The following is a 23,884-nucleotide window of genomic DNA, read 5'->3' as shown; positions in this document are numbered from 1 at the left end:
GACTAGAAGGCTGTTGTGTAACTAAACACCATGAAACTTAATATTGTGATAGTCCTCCCCACGTGAAGAGAGAGTGTGAGTGATGAAGGACCATGTTCTTATATCTATTAAAACTCAAGAGGGAATTTGGTTGCATATGAAAGGACTTAGGTATTATAAAGGGTTAAATACTTGGAAGAACTGCAAGTTTAATAAGATGCTGAAATAAGTTGCCAACAGAAATGTGGGTTATTGAAAAAAAAAAAAAAAGCAAGGGCTAGATAGTTGTTTTTCTGGGAGAGTTGGATGCAGAAAAACGACATAGATGACCACAGAGGTCCGTAATCCACAAATTATAATCAATGGGTGTTTGTTTTTATACCTTTGGGTTTCCTAAGAACATTTAGATTTTGCTTAATAGGTTGGAAAATTCGAGTAATGTTATTACTGATTACATTTTTCTTTTCTTGGAATTTCCCTTAAAGATAATATTGAGCCTTACTGGAAACCTCCCCAGGTCTTACGAAGCCACAGTCCCCTCCCACTCTAGTGTAGGAAACTGAGATAGCTCAGTGCTCAAGCCTGAATTCTCTGTAGGTTCTAGAATAAACAACACTAAACTGCTTATAACAAAGGAATGAAATGACTAAAAAGGATGAGAGTCCTTCAGAGTTGTTCTGGTGACATGGAAGATATTCCCTCATGGTTTTTTTTGATGGTATTGTTTATGACTTCATTTGTAAGACATTCAGTTAGTATGGAGAAAGTTCAACCTGCTTTTTTTCCATCTTCTTGTTTCTAAAGTTTATCCTTTTTTTTTTTTTTTGGAGACAGGGTCTCACTCTTTCCCGGGCTGGAGTGCAGTGACATGATCACAGCTCACTGCAGCCTCAACCTCCTGGGTTCAAGCAATCCTCCCTGCTCAGCTTCCCGAGTAGCTGGGACTACAGGGGTGTGCCACCACACTGAGCTAATTTATTTTTTGTTTTTGTTTTTGTAGAGATGGGATCTCACTATGTTACAGGCTGTGCTTGAACTCCAGGGCTCAAGCAATCCTCCTGCTGTAGCCTCCTGAAGTGCTGGGATTACAGGTATGCGCCACCTTGCGCAGCCTCATCCATTCTTGTAGTCAATATTTTTTAGTGCCTACTATGTGCCAGGTGCTGGATATACAGTGTAAACAATGGCGAAGAAAACAGGGATGATCCCTGCTTTCAGGAAGCCCAGAGCCTTGTGGGGGAGTAGGCATTAAATGAATGAACATGTAATCTCAGCACTTTGGGAGGCCGAGGCGGGCAGATCACCTAAGGTCAGGGGTTCAAGACCAGCCTGGCCAACATGGTGAAATCCTGTCTCTCCTAAAAATACAAAAATTAGCTGAGTGTGGTGGTGCGTGCCTGTAATCCTGGCTACTTGGGAGGCTGAAGCAGGATAATCGCTTGAACCCAGGAGGCAGAGGTTGCAGTGAGCTGAGATTGCTCCACTGTACTCCAGCCTGGGCTATGAGTGAGATTCTGTCTCAAAAAAAAAAAAAAAAAAAAAAGAGCTCACAAATAAATAATCATATATTGTGGTAAGCACTGTGGAGAAAGAGGACAGGGTATTATAGAAGAAAAGGGCAGGAAGGACATGATTTAAAGAAGGAGACTGCAGGTAGTCTCTCTGAGGCAGAGAGCTGAAGAAAGAAGAGGAATTTTTCTAGTGAGGAGTGGAGCAAGGGGGCCTGGTGGAGGAGTAGCAGCCTGTGCAAAGGCCCTGAGGCAGGAATACCTGGGAAGTCGGGGAGTGCTTGTATAAGATGAGGCTGAAGAGGAAGGCGGGGCTTTACTTAGGAGGAATGGGAAGCCACTGAGTGTTAAAATTAAAAGCAGTGGGGGCCAGGTGCGGTGGCTCACACCTATAATCCCAGTACTTTGGGAGGCCAAGGTGTATGGATCACCTGAGGTCAGGAGTTCGAGACCAGCCTGGCCCAACATGGGCTCTACTAAAAATACAAAAGTTAGCCGGCTATGGTGGTAGGCCCCTGTAATCCCAGCTACTCAGGAGGCTGAGGCAGGAGAATTGCTTGAACCTGGGAGGCAGAGGTTGCAGTGAGCTGAGACTGCGCCATTGCACTCCAGCCTGGGCAACAAGAGCAAAACTCCGTCTCAAAATAAATAAATAAATAAATAAATATAAATAAAAGTAGTGGGTTGATACGGTCCAATTTATTTGTCAGAGATCACTGTGGCTCTTGGGTAGAGAATGGATTTGAAGCTGGCCTAACCTAGAATTGGACAGACAAAATGGGAGGCTGTTGCAGTAATCTAGATGGTGGGTGGTGGTGGCTTGGACTAGAATGATGTCCAAGCCACCTGTGGAGGTGGACAGAGGTGGGTGAATTTAAGAAATATCTTGGAGGTTCAACTGACCTGACATGTGATGGATTGGATATGGTAGGGTGAGAGGGAAAGGAAGTAATAAGAATGAACACATAAAATCAGGAGAGCTTGGTGTTGAGAGTGAACCAGGAAGTGGCAGCTGCTTTCTTTCCCTTACAGTCACTGTGATACCAGGGTGAGGTCACCATTACAAAGACAGCTTTGGGCTGTGACACTTGTGAGTGGAAATTTCTGTTGGAGATTTCTGTCGGAGTGAATTACTAGGAAAAGCCATTGAAACCAGGGCATGTATGTATGTGTCTGCAAGTGATTACCCACTCAGTACCGCCAAGTCTTTGTCTTGTAACAGCAGAGCTGCTGTGATCTCATTGATGTGCTGTCACACAGCAGATGAAATCACTGCTTTAAGGGATATAGGACTAAGAAAAGGAGAACATAGTATATATCATTAGTAAAGTTAGACCCATAAATGAAAAAAAAAAATTCTCAAGTAAGTGAACCAGTTAAATGTTTTTTGCATTATAAACTATAAGCATAGAAAAGAGTCTTGTGCCTTTTTCATTTTACTTAAACTGCCTTTGGTTACAAAGACTTCTATTGTATTTCTGTAACTCCCATCAGAGGAAGGTTTTTATAAATAGTTTCTGATATGTCATTTTAATTGTAGTTATTAACTAAAAAATGTTATAATTACATTACAAGCAATCCACATGCTTATTAAAATGCCATCAACTCTAACATGTATTTGCTGACATTACTCTTCCTCTCCCTTAACAATAATCTTAGACATCCATTAAGATACTATGGTTTTCATTGCTATACGCCCTGGAAAATTGTGCTTCTTACCCTATACTTTTGAAGGAGGGACAGCTAGCTCTGGCTTAGCTCCAGAAGGATTAAGAAGCTCTAGCCTTGAATAGAGAGAGTGATGGGAGGTCATTTTAGGCCTTTTCTTCATCTCAGAGCACTTCCCTAGGTGGCCTTTGGTTCTGGGTCTGGCATAGATCTCTAGACCTAAGGGTCTCTGAATTCCAACAAAATTAACCCCCAGACCCTTGTATTGGCAAAGAGAGAGGTTCTGCTCTGCATAAGTTGTCCTGGTTCAGATCTCATGCCCCAGCTGGCTCAGGAGGAGACCAAGCCTGACATTGCCCTGTTTTCCTCTGGGACAGGGACCACGTCTGTCGTGTCCTTTGCTGTGTGACCCAGCGTAGGGGCTCAATAAACGCATCTGCGAGGGAGGCAGTGGTTGTGGTTCCTGTAGGCACAGGGCAGGCAGTAGATTGCCTGGGTGAATGTGGAGAAGCATTTAATCTTATGTTTAGCCTGGTAGACTACAGACTGGGGATGTCCGAAGTATGAAATCAAAGCTCTGCTTCTTTCAGTTTCCCAGTTTGGGGTATGGCTTTGTGGTCAGTGCCCTTTTCTTTCTTTTTTTTTTTTTTGGCAGAATTTTGCTCTTGTTGCCCAGGCTGGAGTGCAATGCCTCAATCTCAGCTCACTGCAACCTCCGCCTCCCAGATTCAAGCAATGATTCTCCTTCCTCAGCCTCCTGGGTCCCTTTTCTTCTTGAAGAAGGAGGTTACCTTCTGTGGCTTGCTGGCTAATGATGCCTGTGGCAAAGGAGGCAGTTTTCACCACTAATGAGACAGAAATTCCTCTCTTGCAGGGAGACGCTTGTTGATAATCTGTTAGAGGAAAATCAAGGGCTTTAGTCTCCAGGGTGTTCCTGGGGGACACATTTAGGAATGTGCCTGTGGAGAGAAAAAAGGCAATGGTAATTAAGTATCTTTTCCTGAATGCTGGCCTTTGAATGGAGTAGAGGGAAGGCATTTATAAGAAATCCCCAAAAAATATTTCTAGAAGTGTGACTGCCACACACACTTCACTTTTTAAAAAGGACATGGCTAGTGTCTAGGTAGAACAATTAAGGCCTCTAGAAAGCCTGGTCTAAAGAGGCCTCTGGTTATTATAAAAGAATGGGTATCCTGTGTGAAATACAGTAGCAGTCGGCTGGGGCCCCAGATGTTTCTTCAGTCTGCTCCTTTCCCATGCAGAGAACTGACATGTGGTCACCAAAATAGAACTTTTCATTTTTACTAATCATTTGTTATTAAAACAGGATTTAGAAATGCTTTTGGTGAGGCCAGGCTCATGCCTGTAATCCCAGCACTTTGGGAAGCCGAGGTGGGTGGATCACTTGAGGTCAGGAGTTCGAGACCAGCCTGGCCAACATGATGAAACCTTGTTTCTACTAAAAATACAAAAAATTAGCCAGGTATGGTGGCGGGCACCTGTTATCCCAGCTACTCAGGAAGCTGAGGCAGAAGAATCACTTGAACCTGGGAGACGGAGCTTGCAGTGAGCCGAGATCCCGCCACTGCACTCCAGCCTGGGTGACTCTGCCTCAAAGAAAAAAAAGAAAAGAAATGCTTTTGGTGTAATTATTTTCCCTTCCTTTGGATTTACCTTGCTTATGGAATAAATCACAGATACTCTGCTTCCTTGCCAGGAACTCTCATGGCAAGAAGTGTGGGAGTTCATGTGGTGAGGAAGGGCTGAGTGTTCTCTGATGTCAGTCATGCTGAAGTTTGTTTTCTTTTGTCCTGGTTAAGGGGTGGTGAACCAAACTATTGCATTTTATTTTTCCATTCTTAAAGTCTCTGTGTGTGAGGACCCCATGGTTGCCACAAGACAGTATTCTTTAACAGAACAAATAAATGCATCAGTGGCATTTACATTTGAGCAAGAGGTGAGATACTAGATTTGATGGTAGAATATTAACATGTGTGGCTTTTTGAGATAGGATCAAGCTTTGTAAAGAATTGGTAAGTCATGATGGTGGGTGTGGTAGACTTAAATGTTTAAAAATGAGTTAATTTTTCTAATTCTTAGAGAATTGTTAAAATAAAGATGCTTGGTATTTCCTTTAGTCTTCACCTACAAGAAATTTAGTATTGCTCTCCACTTAGAAAATCTATCTTGATTCATAGACTTAATTATGCCATCTTGGCCTATTTCTGAGAGTTCGAGAGCCCTCTGTTTCTTGTCTCTTTCTTTTCTGTGTAGAAACCCTGAAGGGGTCCATAAGGATCATGACATCTCTCAATAAATTGCAGAAAGTAAAGCCGGGCGCGGTGGCTCACGCCTGTAATCCCAGCACTTTGGGAGGCCGAGGTAGGCGGATCACGAGGTCAGGAGATCGAGACCGTCTTGGCTAACACGGTGAAACCCTGTCTCTACTAAAAATACAAAAATTTAGCTGGGCGCGGTGGTGGGTGCTTGTAATCCCAGCTACTCAGGAGGCTGAGGCAGGAGAATGGCGTGAACCCGGGAGGTGGAGCTTGCAGTGAGCTGAGATAGCGCCACTGCAGTCCGGCCTGGGCAAAAAAGCGAGACTCTGTCTCAAAAAAAAAAAAAAAATTGTTGCAGAAAGTATACACTGAGGGGCTGGGTGCAGGGGTGGCTCATTCCTGTAATCCCAGTACTTTGGGAGGATTACTTGAATCCAGGAGTTTAAAACCAGCTTAAGCAACATGATGAGACCCTGTCTCTACAAAAAATAAAACATTAGCAGGGTGTGGTGGTGCACGCCTGTAATCCTAGCTACTCCGTAGGCTGAGGTGGGAGGATTGCTTGAGCCTGGGAAGTTGAGACTGCAGTGAGCCGTGATGGCATCACTGTAGTCCAACTTGGGCAACAGAGCCCGTCTGAAAAAAATAAAAACAAATACATTTTTTTTTTTAAAGAAAGTACACACTGATCATGGTTTGTTAAAAATTTTATATATTTTTTAAGTTTGGAAATGTAGCTAGGTGCGGTGGCTCACGCCTGTAATCCCAGCACTTTGGGAGGCCAAGGGGGGCGGATCACCTGAGGTCAGGAGTTTGAGACCAGCCTGGCCAGCATGGTGAAACTCCGTCTCTACTAAAGATACAAAAATTAGCCGGGTGTAGTGGTGGGCGCCTGTAATCCCAGCTACTCAGGAGGCTGAGGCAGGAGAATCACTTGAATCCAGGAGGCAGAGGCTGCAGTGAGCTGTGATTGTGCCACTGCACTCCCGCCTGGGCGACAGAGTGAGACTCCGTCTCAAAAAATAGATAAACAGATACATAATTTTGGAAATCATGTAATACAAACCAATTTTGGAAGTGAGTCATTTCTGTTCCCTTCAAATGCAAATCATTGTTATTTATATTTGGTCGATAAGTTAGGGTGGTTAGTAATACAGTATGTTGAAACTGTTAAAATCCTAAGTTCCCTTTTGAGAATCATCTGAATGGGTAGATAAACTATGGCGTATACCCACTTCACGGAATATCATTTAGCCATTCAAAATTATAAGTTTGATGATTATAAGCCAGTAATGTATAATGCACTACAAAGAAAATTGCATATGTACAGCTAAGTAGGAGTTATAGCTAAGACTTATGGCCAGGTACTGTTCTAAGCACTTTGCATACATTAAGCCATTTAATCTTCCTAACATTCTTATGAGGTGGGTGTTCCTAACCCTTTTTCAGAAGAGGATCCTGTCCCACAGAGAGGTTAAATATCTTGCCTAAGGTTTCTCAGCTGCTAGTTGTTAAAATGTATGGGAAAAAGACTTCAAGACGATTTATAAGAAGGCAATGGTCAGATTAGCATGGGACTGAGTCCATTTTTGCTTTTTTTTTTTTTTTTTGAGATGGTGTCTCACTCTGTCACCCAGGCTGGAGTGCTGTGGCGCGATCTTGGCTCACTGCAACCTCCGCTTCCCGGGTTCAAGCAATTCTTGTGCCTCAGCCTTCTGAGTAGCTGGGATTACAGGTGTGCACCACCACACCTGGCTCATTTTTGTATTTTTAGTAGAGGCGGAGTTTCACCATGTTGGCCAGGCTGGTCTCGAACTCCTGACCTCAAGTGATCTGCCCGCCTTGGCCTCCCAATGTGCAGGGATTACAGGCGTGAGCCTCCGTGTCTGGCTGTCATTTACCAGTTCTTAGAATTCAGTTTGGTGGCTACAAACGGCCTTTCCATACTGCTGGAGTGGCTGTTTTGGGAATTAAGGTCAAAAAAACGAGCCATGACCTATTTGCTACTCTCATGATTTACCAGTTTTTCCAAGTAGCTGACCATGGGCAGAGGGCAAGGTCTAGGGAGGCAAGGTTGGCTGATGGGTAATTCTGTGTTCAGAGTTAGGTTATGATGACTAGCTACCTTCTTCAATACCAGCGCTCGTTAAGCTGCATAGCTTCTGGAAGGTACACAGCACAAACGTTTTATAGGTTATAAACATTTCTGTCTGTTTGCTGTGCATTGCTTCTAGGTGACCAGAAGAAGAGACTGGACATTTTACTCATATGCAATCACTCCTTTTCAGATCCTTTTTAAAAGATGTTCTCAACTGCTAACCACATGATTTGCAGCCTGATTTTTTATTTGCTGGGGAAGACAGTTAATGAACTGCTTTCAAAATTTCTTCATCTAAGAAAGGTTAAGTGTGTCCTCTGTCCCACACTAGGTCAGGGGTGGTTCTGTTCTTCCTGCTTCTTTCCTCACTCGAGGCCATCATCCCCTGTGTCATGATGCCTGGTTAACGTGGAGATGACTCATGCTATAAGTCAGGATTGGGATTTTGAATAGCCAAGGAAGTAGGCAGTCCTCACCGAACCTGGAGTCCAAACTGGATACAGAAACAATGATCCCTTGAAATTAACACTGACACATGTAAAGTGTGGAGGTAACCCAGAGAGCTGGTGGTCGTCCTTGCCTGGCCTTTCCTGGAGACGCCTGTGTTTAATACAGGGATGCAGTATTTATTCACTTGCTGAACAGTCCCTAGATAGGCGGTTCTGATAGCCTGTTGGGGCTTAAATGACCTGAAACCTTATTTGTACGTGAGTCATTATTTGTGATGAAATTGTGTACTTCAGCAGGAGTTTTACCTGTAATTAATTTCTCTCATGCCTGAAAGTTAGCAAGTTGGAAGCAGTTGCCCCAATGTAACAAATGCTTTGTGATCTTGCGTGAGCCTCTTCCCCATCCCATTGCAGGGTAAGCTTTTTAGTCCTCTTCATTCTCTGTATTTCCAGTGTCTGGCATGTAAAAACGTTGGAACTGAATCTCCGAAGGCATCATTTCTCTGCATATGTCTGCTCTCTGGAATGTTCTAAAGGGAAAAAACATGTTTTTTTCAGCTGCAGAAAGATTATTTTTGAGACATACCAGTCAGTCCTTTACCAGCATAATCATGAATAACTGCAGGGCTGCACTAGAAGGCTTTTCATTTCCCCATACCAAGAGCCATGCTGCCCTTACCCTGCCACATTCCGACAGAAGGCCCCCCGGGATCAGCTCTGGGTATGTTTGGGAAGCCAACTCCATGTTCTGAGACACACCAGCCCTGAGGATAGGGCATGGTTGAATGGTCTTAGCTGTTCCAGAAGGACTGAAAAGCCCAAGAGATTTCACAGTATGGATGCAGGCACGGGCTTCCCAGCGGGCTACTCAGGAGGTGGGCTGGTGCCCTGCACCCCGCTCTTGTGTGTGGGAACAGGCTCATGTTTTTTTCTGCACTGTATTTAGTTCATTCTTTTTCTCTTATTTCTCTTCGTAAAACATCTTTTTGAAAGTGTAGAAAACTTAAATGACTTTTTGTATACTTTTATCTGTGCCTTGTCTTGTGTTTGACCAAAAAAAAGAAAATCCCCAAAAACAAAAACTGCAGGGTAGCCTATTTGGATAATACACAGTTTTGCTTGTCTGTGGCGAGACCACCATTTGGGAGGGTGTATAAAACTGATAATAGTGGTTGTCTCTGGTACGGAGACTGAGGGGCATGGGATCAGGAGGGGTGGGAAGATGGAATTTTTCATCCTATACCATTTTGTATGATTTGAATTTTTACCCAATGCCTGTTATTACTTTAAAATATAGGCTGGGGGCTGGGCCTGGTGGCTCACACCTGTAATCCCAGCACTTTGGGAGGCCAAGGTGGACGGATCATCTGAAGTCAGGAGCTTGAGACCAGCCTGGCCATCATGGTGAAACCCCGTCTCTACTAAAAATACAAAACTTAGCTGGGTGTGGTAGCACATGCCCATAATCCTGGCTACTCAGGAGGCTGAGACAGGAGAATTGCTTGAATCTGGGAGGCAGAGGTTGCAGTGAGCCGAGATCGCACCACTGCACTCCAGCCTGTGCAACAGAGTGAGACTCCATCTCAAAAAAAAAAAAAAAATTAAAAAATATAGGCCGAGTGCAATGGCTCATACCTGTAATCCCAGCACTATGAGAGACTAAGGTGAGAGGATTCTGTGTGGCCAGGAGTTTAAGACCAGCCTGGGCAGCATAGCAAGACCCTATCTCTAAAACAAAACAAAACAAAACAAAAGACTAGCTGGCATAGTGGTTCACACCTGCAATCCTGGCACTTTGGGAAGCTAAGGCAGGCAGATCACTTGAGGTCAGGAGTTCGAGACCAGCCTGGCCAACATGGTAAAACCGTGTCTCTACTAAAAATACAAAAATTAGCTGGGCATGATGGTACATGCCTGTAATACCAACTACTCTGGAGGCTGAGGCATGAGAATTGCTTGAACCCGGGAGGTGGAGGTTGCAGTGAGCCGAGATCATTTCACTGCACTCCAGCCTGGGCAACAGAGCAAGACTGTCTCAACAACAACAACAACAACAACAACTAGTTGGGTGTGGTGGCACATGCTTTTAGTCCCAGCTCCTCAAGAGGCTGAGGTGGGAGGACGGCTTGAGCCTAGAACTTTGAAGCTACTGTGAGCTATGAATGTGCACTGTACTCCAGCCTGGACAACAGAGCAAGACCGCATCTCAAAATATATATGTGTGTGTACACAGTTTATAGAAATTTTATGTTGGCCAGGCGTGGTAGCTCACGCCTGTATTCCCAGCACTTTGGGAGGCCGAAGAGGGTGGATCATGAGGTCAGGAGTTCGATATCAGCCTGGCCAAGGTGGTGAAACCCTGTCTCTAGTAAAAATACAAAACTTAGCTGGATGTAGTGGCGTGCACCTGTATTCCCAGCTACTCGGGAGGCTGAGGCAGGAGAATCGCTTGAACCTGGGCGATGGAGGTTGCAGTGAGCTGAGATTGTGCCACTGTACTCCAGCCTGGGCAATAGACAATAGAATGAGATTCTGTCTCAAAAATAAATAAATAAATAAATAAATAAATAAATAAATAAAATTATGTCACTTTCTACATATCCAGAGATCCTTTTAATTCTTGCAGGACTGAGTTTAATGATAAGCAATAATAATTTGCTTATTGAAGGGATCATTTGACTTTTACTTTTGATAGGTGGCAAGATTTTTTCAGAATATGGGCTTAAAAATAAACTTGCTACATTGGGATTATGGCTCTCTTTTTCTGCCCTTTGGACTAGGGAAATGGACCCAACCCTGATTTCTGAGATAATTCAGGCTTTCAGGGCCTACGTGAAAGATAATACTGGAACACACCCACGCCGCCATCACATACTGTGTTGCTAGGCTGGGACTTTATTATTTATGAGCTACTTCTGTGAGGTGCAGGAATTAAGTGAACTGAAAAACACATGGGCAGTAACACTTAGAAACTGAGTTGATCTTAAATATAAAAATCCACAGATGTGTTCTTCTGGTTTGGGATTTCTTAGGGTAAGATATTCAAGCACTGTGGCTTTCACTCTCTTATCAAAGTATGCTTCTATCAAACATCCCTTGCTTAAACTGTTTTTGAATTTGAGGATAATATTGTCAGTAAAAGAAACAATTCTTGGCCGGGCACAGTGGCTCATGCCTGTAATCCCAACACTTTGGGAGGCTGAGGCAGGCCGATCACCTGAGGTCAGGAGTTTGAGATCAGCCTGGCTAACATAAAATTAGTTGGGCATAGTTGCGCACGCCTGTAATCCCAGCTACTCAGCAAGCTGAGGCAGGAGAATCGGTTGAACCCAGGAGGAGGAGGTTGCAGTGAGCTGAGATCACGTCACTGCACTCCAGCCTGGGCAACAGAGCGAGACTCAGTCTCTAAAACAAACAAACAAACAAACCAAAACCAAAAAAAAAAAAACCACACACACAAAAAAATGAAACAATTCTTGTTTCGCTTTCCAGCTTTAATACATCGAACACAGATTTGTAAATTCTGCCCCTTTACCTGGGCTGTTTCCCTGCTGGCCTGTGATTCAGCCTGTTTCATATCCTTCAGTAGCCCTGTGGCTGGTGCCTGGCTACCTGGTGTTTGGTTTTAGGTTTGCTTGTGAAATTACGCAGCAAGAACAGTCGGTGACGTTTTTATTTGCACTTCTTAATGGTGCTGGAAGTTTCCGAAGCAAATCCCACTTTAGGACCCAGGGATTGGACCTGAGGATCAGGTAATAATTGGTCCCGAGGGAGGATTCTAGAATCGGTTGTAGTTTTGCTCAAAAACCATTAGGAAGTGCAAAGAAAACCTCACTGATACTTTCGGAAAGGCAAGGCTGGCCCTTGGAATTGTCAACTGGCTGTGTTACAGGAAAGGGGTCCCGATCCAGACCCCAAAAGAGGGTGTTTGGATCTCCCTCAAGAAAGAATTCAGGGCAAGTCTGCAGTGCAAAGTAAAAGCAAGTTTATTAAGAAAGTAAAGTATTGAAGGTACAACTACTCCATAGACAGAGTAGGATGTTCCCGAAAGTAAGAGGAGGAACGCATCCACTCTAGGCACTATGCTTATTTATACACAGGATAAAAAGATCATTGAGAGATGTGCCCTACTACAAGGGTTTGTGATAAAGGATTAATTTTCTTAATTACTATATTTTGTGAGAATCAATATTATTATCTTCAAAGCAAAATTAGGTTTGCCTTTGTTCTCCAGATTTTGGGATATTAGAACACTCCCAAGTCTGGGTCTGTTTGGTAGACATTATCCATCTGTTCCCTTACCCATAAACATCTAGAGGCTAGGAATACCTAACTTTCTGGGAATGCAGCGCAGCAAGTCCCAGCCTCATTTTCCTAGCCCTCACTCAAGATGGAGTTGCTCTGGTTTGAATGCCTCTGACAGCTGCTTTGGAGGCCTGTCACATTTTTGCATCCCCGTGGAGGGCTAATAGAAGGGGCTGTGTGGAAGAGCTGTGGAGAAGCCCCTGCCTGACGCTCCTGCCCTGGGCGGGCAGGTGAAGCGTGCTGCCTGCCTGCGGTTGGCGAGGTCATCGAAATCTCCTCAGTCAGCGTTCAGCAACTTCTCCTTTTCAGGTGCCTACAACTGGTATTTACAAAAGCTAAACACCCTTCATCACCAAGGCTACCATTTACTACATGACTGTCAGAAGAGAAAAATATAAATAATCCTCTCAAAATCAAAGTGACAAATATGCAAATGATTCCAGGCCAGGCCCTGGAAAATGTATTGGACAGACACTAGGCTGGCAAGGGTGACATTGTCTATAAAGACCTTGCATTTTCCACTTGAGCCCAGGAGTCCAGGGCTGCAGTGAGCTATGATCGCACCACTGCACTCCAGCCTGGGCAAGAGAGTGAGACGCTGTTGCAAAAAATAAAAAATAAAAAAAGACCTTGCATCTTGCAACACCCACCACTCCCCGCCTGCCCAGCTCTGGATTGAGGTTATAAAAACCATAAAAGATTTGTCTCCTAAGGGCCCAAAATTATAGCTCATATAATTTTATCCTCTCTTTGCTGTATTTTGTGAATTCATTTTAAGTTCTTCTTGATGACTTTGTATACTGGCCTTTAAGTAATCTCAACTATTTATGACTGATGGCAAGCTATGTTAGTTTCCTTCCTTTCTTCTTTCATCTTTGGACATTTGAATGAGAAGCTTAAATGTTTCTCAAAAAGAATTTAAATTTGAACCCTCCTTTCTCTATGTTACAAAAGATGGCCCATCCAAGATAAATTAGGAGAGAATTTAAAGCAGGAGTCTTGGTGTAGGAGAAAGAATAGGGGAAACTGACTTGGAATCCTAGCTGTACCCCATAGTGGTTGCAAGACCTTGTGCCAATTTTCAGACCTCTGAGCTTCAATTTCTTCACTATAAAATGGGTATAATATCTACTCCGTGTCGTTCTTGTGAGGCTGAAATGAGGATGTCTCTGTGCGTATGCAGTGTCAGGTATGCCACAGATGCTGTTTAGGTGTTAGGTTTCGACTTTCCCCTGTGCCTTTCCTCTAAGTGTAGAAGGAGCTGTAGCAGTGGGGGCAGGGATCTGCCCTGTGAGCGAGCCACCAGCCATGGCTGAAGGTGAAAGAGGAAGTTGTGCTCATTTGGGCAAAACCATCATTTCCTTTAAGTCCACTACCCTCAGCTCTTAAATAGGTCACTGAAAAGAACTTCAGAATGTGAGTTCTCAGTTTGTGAGGGTGACCTGGTGGACAGCTCGCTATAGACCAGGTATTTGGAGTTATTTGTCCCATTGTATGGTCTTGCTACAAACTGGGCTCATTTTTTTTTTTTTTTTTTTAAAGAGATAAGGTCTCACTCTGTTGCGCAAGCTGGAGTGTAGTGGTGCAATCATAGCTCTTACTACAGCCTTGAACTCCTGGGTTCAAGTGATCCTCCTGCCTCAACCTCCCAAGTAGCTGGGACTATTAAGTATGCACAACTGCACCCAGCTAATTTAGCCACGCTTGGTGGCTTATGCCTGTAATCCCAGCACTTTGGGAGGCCAAGGTGGGTGGATCACTCGAGGTCAGGAGTTTGAGACCAGCCTGTCTAACATGATGAAACCCTGTCTCTACTAAAAATACAAAGAATAGCTGGGCATTGTGGCATACACCTGTAGTCCCAGCTACTCAGGAGGCTGAGGCAGGAGAATCACTTGAACCCGGGAGGTAGAGGTTGCAGTGAGCCGAGATCGTACCATTGCACTCCAGCCTGGGGGACAGAGCGAGACTCTGTCTCAAAAAAAAAAATTTTTTTTTGTTGGAGAATGGGATCTTGCCTTGTTGCCTATACTGGTCTCAAACTCCTGGATCCAACCATTCCTCCTGTCTCAGACTCCCAAAGCACTGGGATTACAGGTGTGAGCCACTGTACCCGACCTGGCTCACATTCTTACAGTTCACCAAAGGTATAGGGCTCCTAAATGGAAAATGAATGCCATGAGATCTCCTTTTTCTGAAGCTTGTCTCTCAGTGGAGTTGGACTGGTATAATGTCATTTTTCACATCTTGAAGTGGGTTGCAAATGACCAAGTGTAATTCTTGGATAGTGTTTGAAATGTTACTTTTTCTGATTATTAAGCTAGGGAAGAAGGCTTCCTTTCCAACTAACCATTTTTTTTTATTGTGGTAAAATATATGTAACATTAAATTTACCATTTTAACTTTTTTTTTTTTTTTGAGACAAAGTCTCACTCTGTCACCCAGGCTGGAGTGCAGTAGTGTGATCTTGGCTCACTGCAACCTCCCTCTCCCGGGTTCAAGCAATTCTCCTGCCTCAGCCTCTGAGAGTAGCTGAAATTACAGGCATGTGGCACAACACCCGGCTATTTTTTGTATTTTTAGTAGAGATGGGGTTCACCATGTTGGTCAGGCTGGTCACAAACTCCTGACCTCAAGTGATCTGCCCGCCTTGGCCTCCCAAAGTGCTGGGATTATGGGCGTAAGCCACTGTGCCTGGCCCCATTTTAACCATTTTTAAGTGTGCAGTTCAGTGTCATTAAGAATATTCATATTGTTGTGTGACCATCACTGCCATCCATCTCCAGAACTTTTTCATTTTCTGCAACTGAAGCTCTATACCCATCAAACATTAACTCCTCCTTCTCTCCTTCCCCTCCTCCGGCAATCACCATTCTACTTTCTGACTGGATGAATTTGACTAACCCAGGAACCTCACTTAAGTGGACTCATATAGTTTGTCATTTTCTAACTGACTGATTTCGCTCTTTTTTTTTGTTTTTTTGAGATGGAGTCTGGCTCTGTCGCCTAAGCTGGAGTGCTGGAGTGCAGTGGCATGACCTTGGCTCACTGCAACCTTCGCCTCCTGGGTTCAAGCAATTCTCCTGCTTCAGCCTCCTGCATAGCTGGGATTACAGGTGCTCGCCATGATGCCTGGCTAATTTTTGTATTTTTAGTAGAGACGGGGTTTCGCCACGTTGGTCAGGCTGGTCTCGAGTTCCTGACCTCAGGTGGTCTGCCTGCCTCGGCCTCCCAAAGTACTGGTATCACAGGTGTGAGCCACTGTGCCTAGCCTGATTTTACTCTTTTAAAAAATTCTTTATTTTTATTTATTTATTTTTAGAAACAGAGTCTCGCTTCGTCACCCAGACTAGAGTGCAGTGGTACAATTATAGCTCACTGCAGCCTCGAATTCCTAGGCTTATGTTGAGTAGCTGAGAGTATAGGCGCACACCACCATGGTGGCAAATTTTTTAATTTTTTATGGAGATGGAGTCTTGCAATATTGCCCAGGCTGGTCTTAAACTCCTGGCCTCAAGTGATCCTCCTGCCTCAGGCTCCCAAAACTCTGGGATTACAGGTGTGAGCCACCATGTCCAACACCCTCCCCACCTTTTTTTTTTTTTTTTTAATTCTGTGTTGTATTATTATTATTTTTTTACTCCCTGGCAGGGACCATTCCTTACTACAAACTTGGTTTTCTCTGAGATTTAATTATACATCATTTGCATGCCACCCTTCTTAGCTGTTTGTGTATGATCTTTGCTTTTTTTTTTTTTTGAGATGGAGTCTCACTCTGTTGTCTAGGCTGGAGTGCAGAGGTGCGATCTCGGCTCACTGCAACCTCTGCCTCCTGGGTTCAAGTGATTCTCCTGCCACAGCCTCCTGAGTAGCTGGAACTACAGGCACCTGCCACCACACCTGGCTAATTTTTTATATTTTTAGTAGAGATGGGGTTTCACCATATTGGCCAGGCTGGTCTCGAACTCCTGACCTTGTGATCCACCCGCCTCAGCCTCCCCAAGTGCTGGGATTACAGGTGTGAGCCACCGCGCCTGCCCTGATCTTTGCATTTTTACCCTACTGAAGGAAAACATCACTCATCGGAAGTGATTCCATGGAATATTTTTTTCTTTATTTTTAGAATGAGCTCTTTATTGAATCAGGATTTGAGGTGATTATACGCTAAGCACAACACTGGATCCTATCTTTGTCTAGCGCATGTCTTCTCAAAAATAAAAGTGCAAAATAAAAAACAAAACAAAAGAAAAGTGCAAATTCTGCTCTCAGCCGAGTGCAGTGGCTCACGCTTGTAATCCCAACATTTTGGGAGGCTGAGGCAGGCGGATCATCTGAGGTCAGGAGTTCGAGTCCAGCCTGGCTAACATGGTGAAACCCCATCTCTACTAAAAATACAAAAATTAGCCGGACGTGGTCACGCGCTCCTGTAATCTCAGCTACTCAGGAGGCTGAGACAGGAGAATCACTTGAACCCAGGAGGCAGAGGCTGCAGTCAGCCGAGATGGTGGCATTGCACTCCAGCCTGGGTGACACAGCAAGACTCTGTGTCAAAAAAAAAAAAAAAAAAAATTCTGCTCTCATCTACCACTTTCCAAAGAGAATGCGTGAGAATGCATGCATTGAAGAGGCTGCTGGTAGCAGAGAGGAGAGGCCAGTTCATGGGGATTGTGAACATTGTTGCAGTTGCTTCCATTCAAAGCTAACTCCTCAGCCTTTCTCCTTTCAGGTGGTATAAGTTGAAATCCAAGCCAGGAAAGAAGGACAAGGAGCGAGGAGAAATTGAGGTTGACATCCAGTTTATGAGAAACAACATGACTGCTAGCATGTTTGACCTTTCTATGAAAGACAAGTCTCGGAATCCATTTGGAAAACTGAAGGACAAGATCAAGGGGAAGAATAAGGACAGTGGGTCAGACACCGCCTCCGCCATCATCCCTAGCACAACACCTTCGGTCGACAGTGACGATGAGTCTGTGGGCAAAGACAAGAAAAAGAAATCAAAGATCAAGACCTTACTTTCCAAGTCAAATTTGCAGAAGACACCTCTTTCCCAGTCCATGTCTGTCCTGCCAACTTCAAAGCCAGAAAAAGTGCTGCTTCGTCCCGGAGATTTTCAGTCCCAGTGGGATGAAGATGACAATGAGGATGAGTCCTCTTCGGCCTCGGATGGTGAGTTTCTGCCTCTGCCTGCTTGACCTCTCTTCTTCCACTTACCATGCTTCGTTCTGAGAGAGAAGAAACAGACAAATCCCAAGAGAAAGAGTTTAATTCAATTCCTCAGTTACAAAATCATGGTGGTGGGGGTGATGATAGTGGTGGTTAAGATGCCCTCTCTAAGGCCAGGCGTGGTGGCTCACGCCTGTAATCCCAGCACTTTGGGAGGCCGAGGCAGGCAGATTGCTTGAGCCCAGGAGTTTGAGACCAGCCTGGGCAACATGGTGAAACCCTGTCTCTACAAAAAATATAAAAATTAGCCAGATGTGATGACAAACTCCTGTAGTCCCAGCTACTCAGGAGGCTAGGCTGGGAGGATTGCTTGAGCTCAGGAAGTAGAGGCTGCAGTAAGCTGTGATCGTGCCACTGCACTCCAGCCTGGGTGACAGAGTGAGACTCTGTCTCAAAAAAAAAAAAAAAAAAAAAAAATGCCCTCTCTGTTTCTTTTTTTAAAATATTTTTTGTTTGTTTGTTTTAGAGACAGGGTCTTGCTCTATTGCCCACGCTGGAGTGCAGTGGCGCAATCATAGCTTACTGCAGCCTCCAACTCCTGGGCTCAAGGAATCCTCCCACCTTGGCCTTCTGAGGAGCTGGGACTACAGGTGTGCACCATCACACCTGACTAATTAAAAAAAATTTTTTTTTTAGAGATGAGGTCTCACTATGTTGCCTAGGCTGGTCTGAAACTCCTGGCTTCAAGTGATCCCCCTGCCTCAGCCTCTCAAAGGGCTGGTATGACCGGTGTGAACCACTGCCCACGGCTGAGATGCCCTCTCTATTTCTAAGCCCTCTGGTTTCTTTCTTTCTTTCTTTTGAGATGGAGTCTTGCTCTGTCTCCCAGGCTGGAGTGCAGTGGCGCGATCTCGGCTCTCTGCAACTTCCGCCTCCTGGGTTTAAGTGATTCTCCTTCCTCAGTCTCCCGAATAGCTTGGATTATAGGTGCCTGCCACCACACCCGGTGAATTTTTGTATTTTTAGTAGAGTTGGGGTTTCACCATGTTGGCCAGGCTGATTTTGAACTCCTGACCTCAAGTGATCCACCTGTCTTGGCCTCTCAAAGTGCTGGGATTATACCCTCTGGTTTCTAAGAATGTATAAATTCCTTTTCCAGAGTTCCTGGCTCTATAAATGATGTCCACTAGTACAAGCTTTTAGAGCTAACAGAATGAGTGTCTTCCAAGTTTTTTTTTTTTTCTTTTTTTTAAGGGTAAAACCATGGAACCTTATAGTAATTCTGATATTTCATTAATTCATCAGGTAGTTATTGAGTTCCTATGATGTGCTTAACGCTCGTGGGATATAGCCTCATCAGAAGCCAAGGAATCTGATTCCTTTAGCTCTGAGTTAATTATGTATTTTGAACTTCAATTTCAATGTCTAAATCCCTCCCATTGGCCGGATTCTGCTACTCTACCAAGAGTGCTGCCCTTTTCATTGGTTTAATCCAGAGTTTCTCAACCTCAGCACTGTGGACAGTTTGGACTAGACAGGTCTTTGTCGTGGGGGGCTGTGCTATACGTTGTAAGATGTTCAGTATCATCCTTGTCCTCTACCTGCTGGATATGAATAGCAGCACACCCCCTCCAAGTTGTGACAACCAGAAATGTATCCAGACGTTGACAGATGCCCCTACACTGCAAACCACCCGTTTAACATCTTATCCCCTTTCTGTTCTTTTTCTTCCCAAAGTCATGTCTCACAAGAGAACAGCGAGTACAGATCTTAAGCAACTGAACCAGGTCAACTTTACCCTTCCCAAGAAGGAAGGACTTTCCTTTCTTGGTGGCCTTCGGTCTAAGAATGATGTCCTTTCCCGCTCTAATGTCTGCATCAATGGGAACCATGTTTACCTGGAGCAGCCAGAAGCCAAGGGTGAGACCAAGGACAGCAGCCCATCCTCCTCCCCATCCCCCAAGGGCTTCAGAAAGAAGCATTTGTTCTCTTCTACAGAGAACCTGGTGGCTGGGTCTTGGAAGGAGCCTGCTGAAGGAGGTGGGCTGTCTTCTGACAGGCAGCTCTCCGAATCTTCCACCAAGGACTCCTTGAAGTCTATGACCCTGCCGTCCTACCGACCTGCCCCACCGGTCAGTGGGGACCTCAGGGAAAACATGGCCCCCGCAAACTCGGAGGCCACAAAAGAAGCCAAGGAGAGCAAGAAGCCAGAGAGCAGGAGGTCCTCTTTGCTGTCTCTGATGACGGGGAAGAAGGATGTGGCTAAGGGCAGTGAAGGTGAAAACCCTCTCACGGTCCCAGGGAGGGAGAAGGAAGGCATGCTGATGGGGGTTAAGCCGGGGGAGGATGCGTCGGGGCCTGCTGAAGACCTTGTGAGAAGATCTGAGAAAGATACTGCAGCTGTTGTCTCCAGACAGGGCAGCTCCCTGAACCCCTTTGAAGATGTGCAGATCACAGAACCAGAAGCTGAGCCAGAGTCCAAGTCTGAACCGAAACCTCCAATTTCTTCTCCGAGGGCTCCCCAGACCAGAGCTGTCAAGCCCCGGTGAGTTTTGGCTCTTCTCGTGCAGGGCATTTCTGCCTCGCCATTGGTGGTTTTCAGGCTTACATTAGACCAGCTCTTGTGGGTTCCATGATATCATAGTACCTGTATATGCCAAAGGTTTGCTGGTCTAAATTATTTTTTTAACCAGTCCCTACTGCCAGCCTGGCCTGCCCTGTACAAATTGCAGTGATGTTTCCCAGCTCAGAGCTACTGCCCAGCAGGCATGGTCTGTCCTTTCAGTCAGCTTATCAGATCTCAGTGGAACGCAGTGGTTTGTAGCAGATTGTGGGTGTTGCAAGTCGGGAATACTGAGTTTGGGTTGTAGTGTATGCAGAACCTGTGTTTTAGAAGTTCTTATCTCACATTTCCCCTTGAGCCAGATGTTATCCTGCCTCCTTGCCTTTTGGCATTGGTTTGTGGTATGAGAGACCCTCGGTCCTCTCTCAAGTGACAGTGCCGGTTCTCTGTGTCCACTCTGCCCCTTGTTGTAAGAGCCGGCGTAAAGCCTTGGGGACTGGCCTTGGGGACTTCTGCTTTTCTGTGTGACTCACATTCACATTGACAATATTTCTGTGGTCTGGGGAGTGAGATTTTTTTTTTTTTAGAGATTCTGCTTACTTTGACATGCACACACACACACACATACACACTGTTCCTCTTAAACTTATCTGTGCCTGTTGCTTTGTGTTACATCTTTAACCACTTTAAACCTTTTAGGTGCATTTTGTCCTGTAATAATCAAATGCTTGGGCCTTGTGTTAATCACCACAAGAAACCGGAGGCTATTGCTTTACCGGGATCTTTTCATTTCTATTGCAACAGACTTTTGTGTGACAGATCTGCTTGGTTATAAAAGTGTCTGTTGTGTATGTTAAATGTTAGTGTTCCTTTTTTTTTTTTTTTTTTTTTGAGACAGTCTCCCTCTATTGCCCAGGCTGGAGTGCAGTGGCACGATCTCAACTCACTGCAACCTCCACCTCCCAGGTTCAAGCAGTTCTCCTGCCTCAGCCTCCCGAGTAGCTGGGACTACAGGTGCACACCACCACACCCGGCTAATTTTTGTATTTTTCAGTAGAGATGAGGTTTCACCATGTTGGCTGGGCTGGTCTTGAACTCCTGACTTCAGGTGATCCGCCCGCCTCGGCCTCCCACAGTACTGGGATTACAGGCGTGAGCCACCGCGTCCGGCTAGTGTTCCTTTTTTAACTTCTTAAGGTACTGCCCCACATGTAAAGACGTTCTCCCCTGGTGAATGACTTGTTTTTGTGTATTTTCTTTGTCTCTCATGATGCATCTGCACTGACCTGCAGATTTTATTTTGTCCTTTTTGCAGACTGGAAGTGTCTCCAGAGGCGCAACCCACAGCCAGGCTTCCTTCCCCCACTGACTCCACTTCCTTTCTTCCTCCTCTCCCTTCTAGCTCTGGCCAGGCACCTGTCCCCTCTGAATTGGGACATGGTGCAGACACACAGTCCTCTGAGAGTGCTTCTGTCTTCTCCTCTCTCTCATCTCCCATAGCAGCTCCCATTTCCACATCGACTCCAATTGAAAGCTGGCCTCTCGTAGACAGGGGCCAGGCCAAGTCTGAAGAACCACCCTTGCTCCCTAAGGCAGAGTTGCAAACTGAGAGTTTAACACCGGTTCCAAATTCTGGTTCTTCTGCCCTGGGATCACTTTTCAAACAGCCATCCTTTCCAGCAGATAAAGGGACAGAAGATTGTCTGATGGGCAGGACCCATGAGACAGGCACAGAGAACACCAGCAGCCCTGAGTTGGAGGAGTCTCTCCCAGAGCAGCCTGAAACAGGGCGACAAGACAAAGAACTTCTGAGATTCCCCCGCAAAAAACAAGACTACAGCCCATCATCTGGAGAGGTCCAGGAAGTACCGTTTGCCCTTTCACTCAGCAGTGATGGAGCTGTGAGCCCCGCTGAGGAGCTTGCAGCAGGAGGAGACAGAGACTTGGAGAGTCAGGCTGGGTCTCTTGGGGAGAGCAAAGCTAGGGATGCAGTTGAAGAAGTGGCGCCCCCTCTTCCCATGGGACAATCGGTCCCTTCCATTGATTCCATGACGCAGAAGCTGGAAGAGATGGGTCTGAACCTCCACAAGGGCCAGAAGAAAACCAAGAAGCGCGTGTCATTTTCTGAGCAGCTCTTCATGGAAGAGGCGGTGGAGGGGGCTGCCCTGCTGGTGGAAGGACACAGCAGTTGTCCCCAGGAGCTGACCCCTGCATGGGCTGTTGCTGGAAACGCGTCTGATGGAGAGCCTCCTGAGTCTCCCCACGCAGAGGACTCAGAAAGGGAATCGGTGACCACACCTGGGCCAGCGACGTGCAGTGCGCCAGCCTCCCCGGCGGATCACCTCCTCCTCCCCTTCCAGGAGGAGAGTTTCTCCGAAGGCCCCATGAGTGAAGCAAGCTCAGCAAAAGACACTCCACTCTTTAGGATGGAGGGAGAGGATGCCCTTGTGACTCAGTATCAGAGCAAAGCCAGTGACCACGAAGGTTTATTGTCTGACCCCTTGAGTGACCTTCAGTTGGCCTCAGATTTTAAATCTCCAATCATGGCCGATCTGAACTTAAGCCTTCCTTCCATTCCTGAAGTCGCATCGGATGATGAAAGAATAGATCAGGTTGAAGATGATGGAGAGACAGCAAAGTCGTCAACTCTGGACATAGGAGCTTTGTCCTTGGGCTTGGTAGTCCCCTGTCCTGAGAGGGGAAAGGGGACTAGTGGTGAGGCAGATAGGTTGGTACTGGGGGAGGGCCTGTGTGATTTCAGGCTGCAAGCACCCCAGGCATCTGTGAGAGCTCCTTCAGAGCAGACCACAGAGTTCGGAATTCACAAACCACATCTTGGCAAGAGCTCAAGCTTGGGTAAACAGCTGCCAGGCCCCAGTGGTGGCGAGGAAGAAAAACCGATAGGAAATGGGAGTCCAAGCCCCCCTCCTGGCACGTCCCTGGACAATCCTGTACCCAGCCCCTCCCCTTCTGAGTTCTTTCCTGTCCCACACTCTTTCCCCAGCTCTGCACATTCTGACACTCACCACACCAGCACAGCAGAATCTCAAATAAAAGCCACAGCAGAGGGCTCCGCTGGTAGAGTTGAAAATTTTGGCAAGAGGAAGCCACTCCTCCAGGCCTGGGTCTCACCCTCGGAGACACATCCAGTCTCAGCTCAGCCAGGCGCTGGAACTGGGTCAGCCAAGCACAGGTGAGAGATGGGAGAGATTGTCTATGTAAATGTGAGCAATGTCCCCCTTTGCTTCCTACCTGCAGAGGTTACGGCTTTCTAACCACACAACCCGCCTGTCACTGTCCTGCTGGTAGGGCTGCCCCTTGTGGTGGTAATACCTCAAGACACTGCTGCGTTTATAGCAAGAACATAATAGTAGTCTGTAAATACAGCTTAGGAATTGTTCTGCAAGGTCAGATTTGGAGCTCTCACATTGCAGAAACGCAATGCCACCCGTATCTTAACTGTCTCAGAACTAACTGGCATTGAGTGGTAGTAGTATCTAGCAGTGTCAAAAACTTCTTCAAGCACTACCCAATGTGAAGCTTATATGTTTGTTTTGAGCTGTCTTTACTGTGGAGGGACAGAAGCCTCTGCAGAGTTTTACAGTGAACGCCTAGGCTCTAGTTGACTTCAAAAAATAAGAGACTGCCTTTAATGTTCTGATGTTTGTAACAAGACCAAGGGTCCCGTGAAGATATCAGGACATCTGGACAAGGACATGCTTTACTGGCTTGCATGTGGCAGCCCTGTCCTGACTGCTTTTGTTTCCACAGGAACTGAGACTTTGGAGTGCGTTGGCCCAGAGATGAGGGCAGCATGTGACCCACCTGCCCCTTGTCTGGCTTACTGGCTGCCATCTTTGCAGTGGGCA

At 45.7% G+C, this 23,884-nt stretch overlaps 1 protein-coding gene across 2 annotated transcripts in view; it reads left to right on the top strand.

The window, feature by feature from the left end:
- RAB11FIP1 (RAB11 family interacting protein 1) overlaps positions 1 to 23,884 on the top strand; it is a 40,446-nt gene that overhangs the window by 4,914 nt on the left and 11,648 nt on the right. The window contains exons 2-4 of one of the 2 annotated variants that reach the window (XM_054498761.2): positions 17,013 to 17,455; positions 19,190 to 19,997; positions 21,331 to 23,208. In XM_054498761.2, the coding sequence (XP_054354736.1) occupies positions 17,013 to 17,455; positions 19,190 to 19,997; positions 21,331 to 23,208 (3,129 nt within the window). The remainder of the gene's footprint in view (positions 1 to 17,012; positions 17,456 to 19,189; positions 19,998 to 21,330; positions 23,209 to 23,884) is intronic. The other variant, XM_054498762.2, reaches the window with a different exon arrangement.

This window comes from Pongo pygmaeus, chromosome 7 (assembly GCF_028885625.2).
Source record: "Pongo pygmaeus isolate AG05252 chromosome 7, NHGRI_mPonPyg2-v2.0_pri, whole genome shotgun sequence".
In the NCBI taxonomy this organism is placed as follows: domain Eukaryota; kingdom Metazoa; phylum Chordata; class Mammalia; order Primates; family Hominidae; genus Pongo; species Pongo pygmaeus.
Note: the sequence above shows the minus strand (reverse complement) of the source record. Positions and strands in the feature narration are given on the sequence as shown.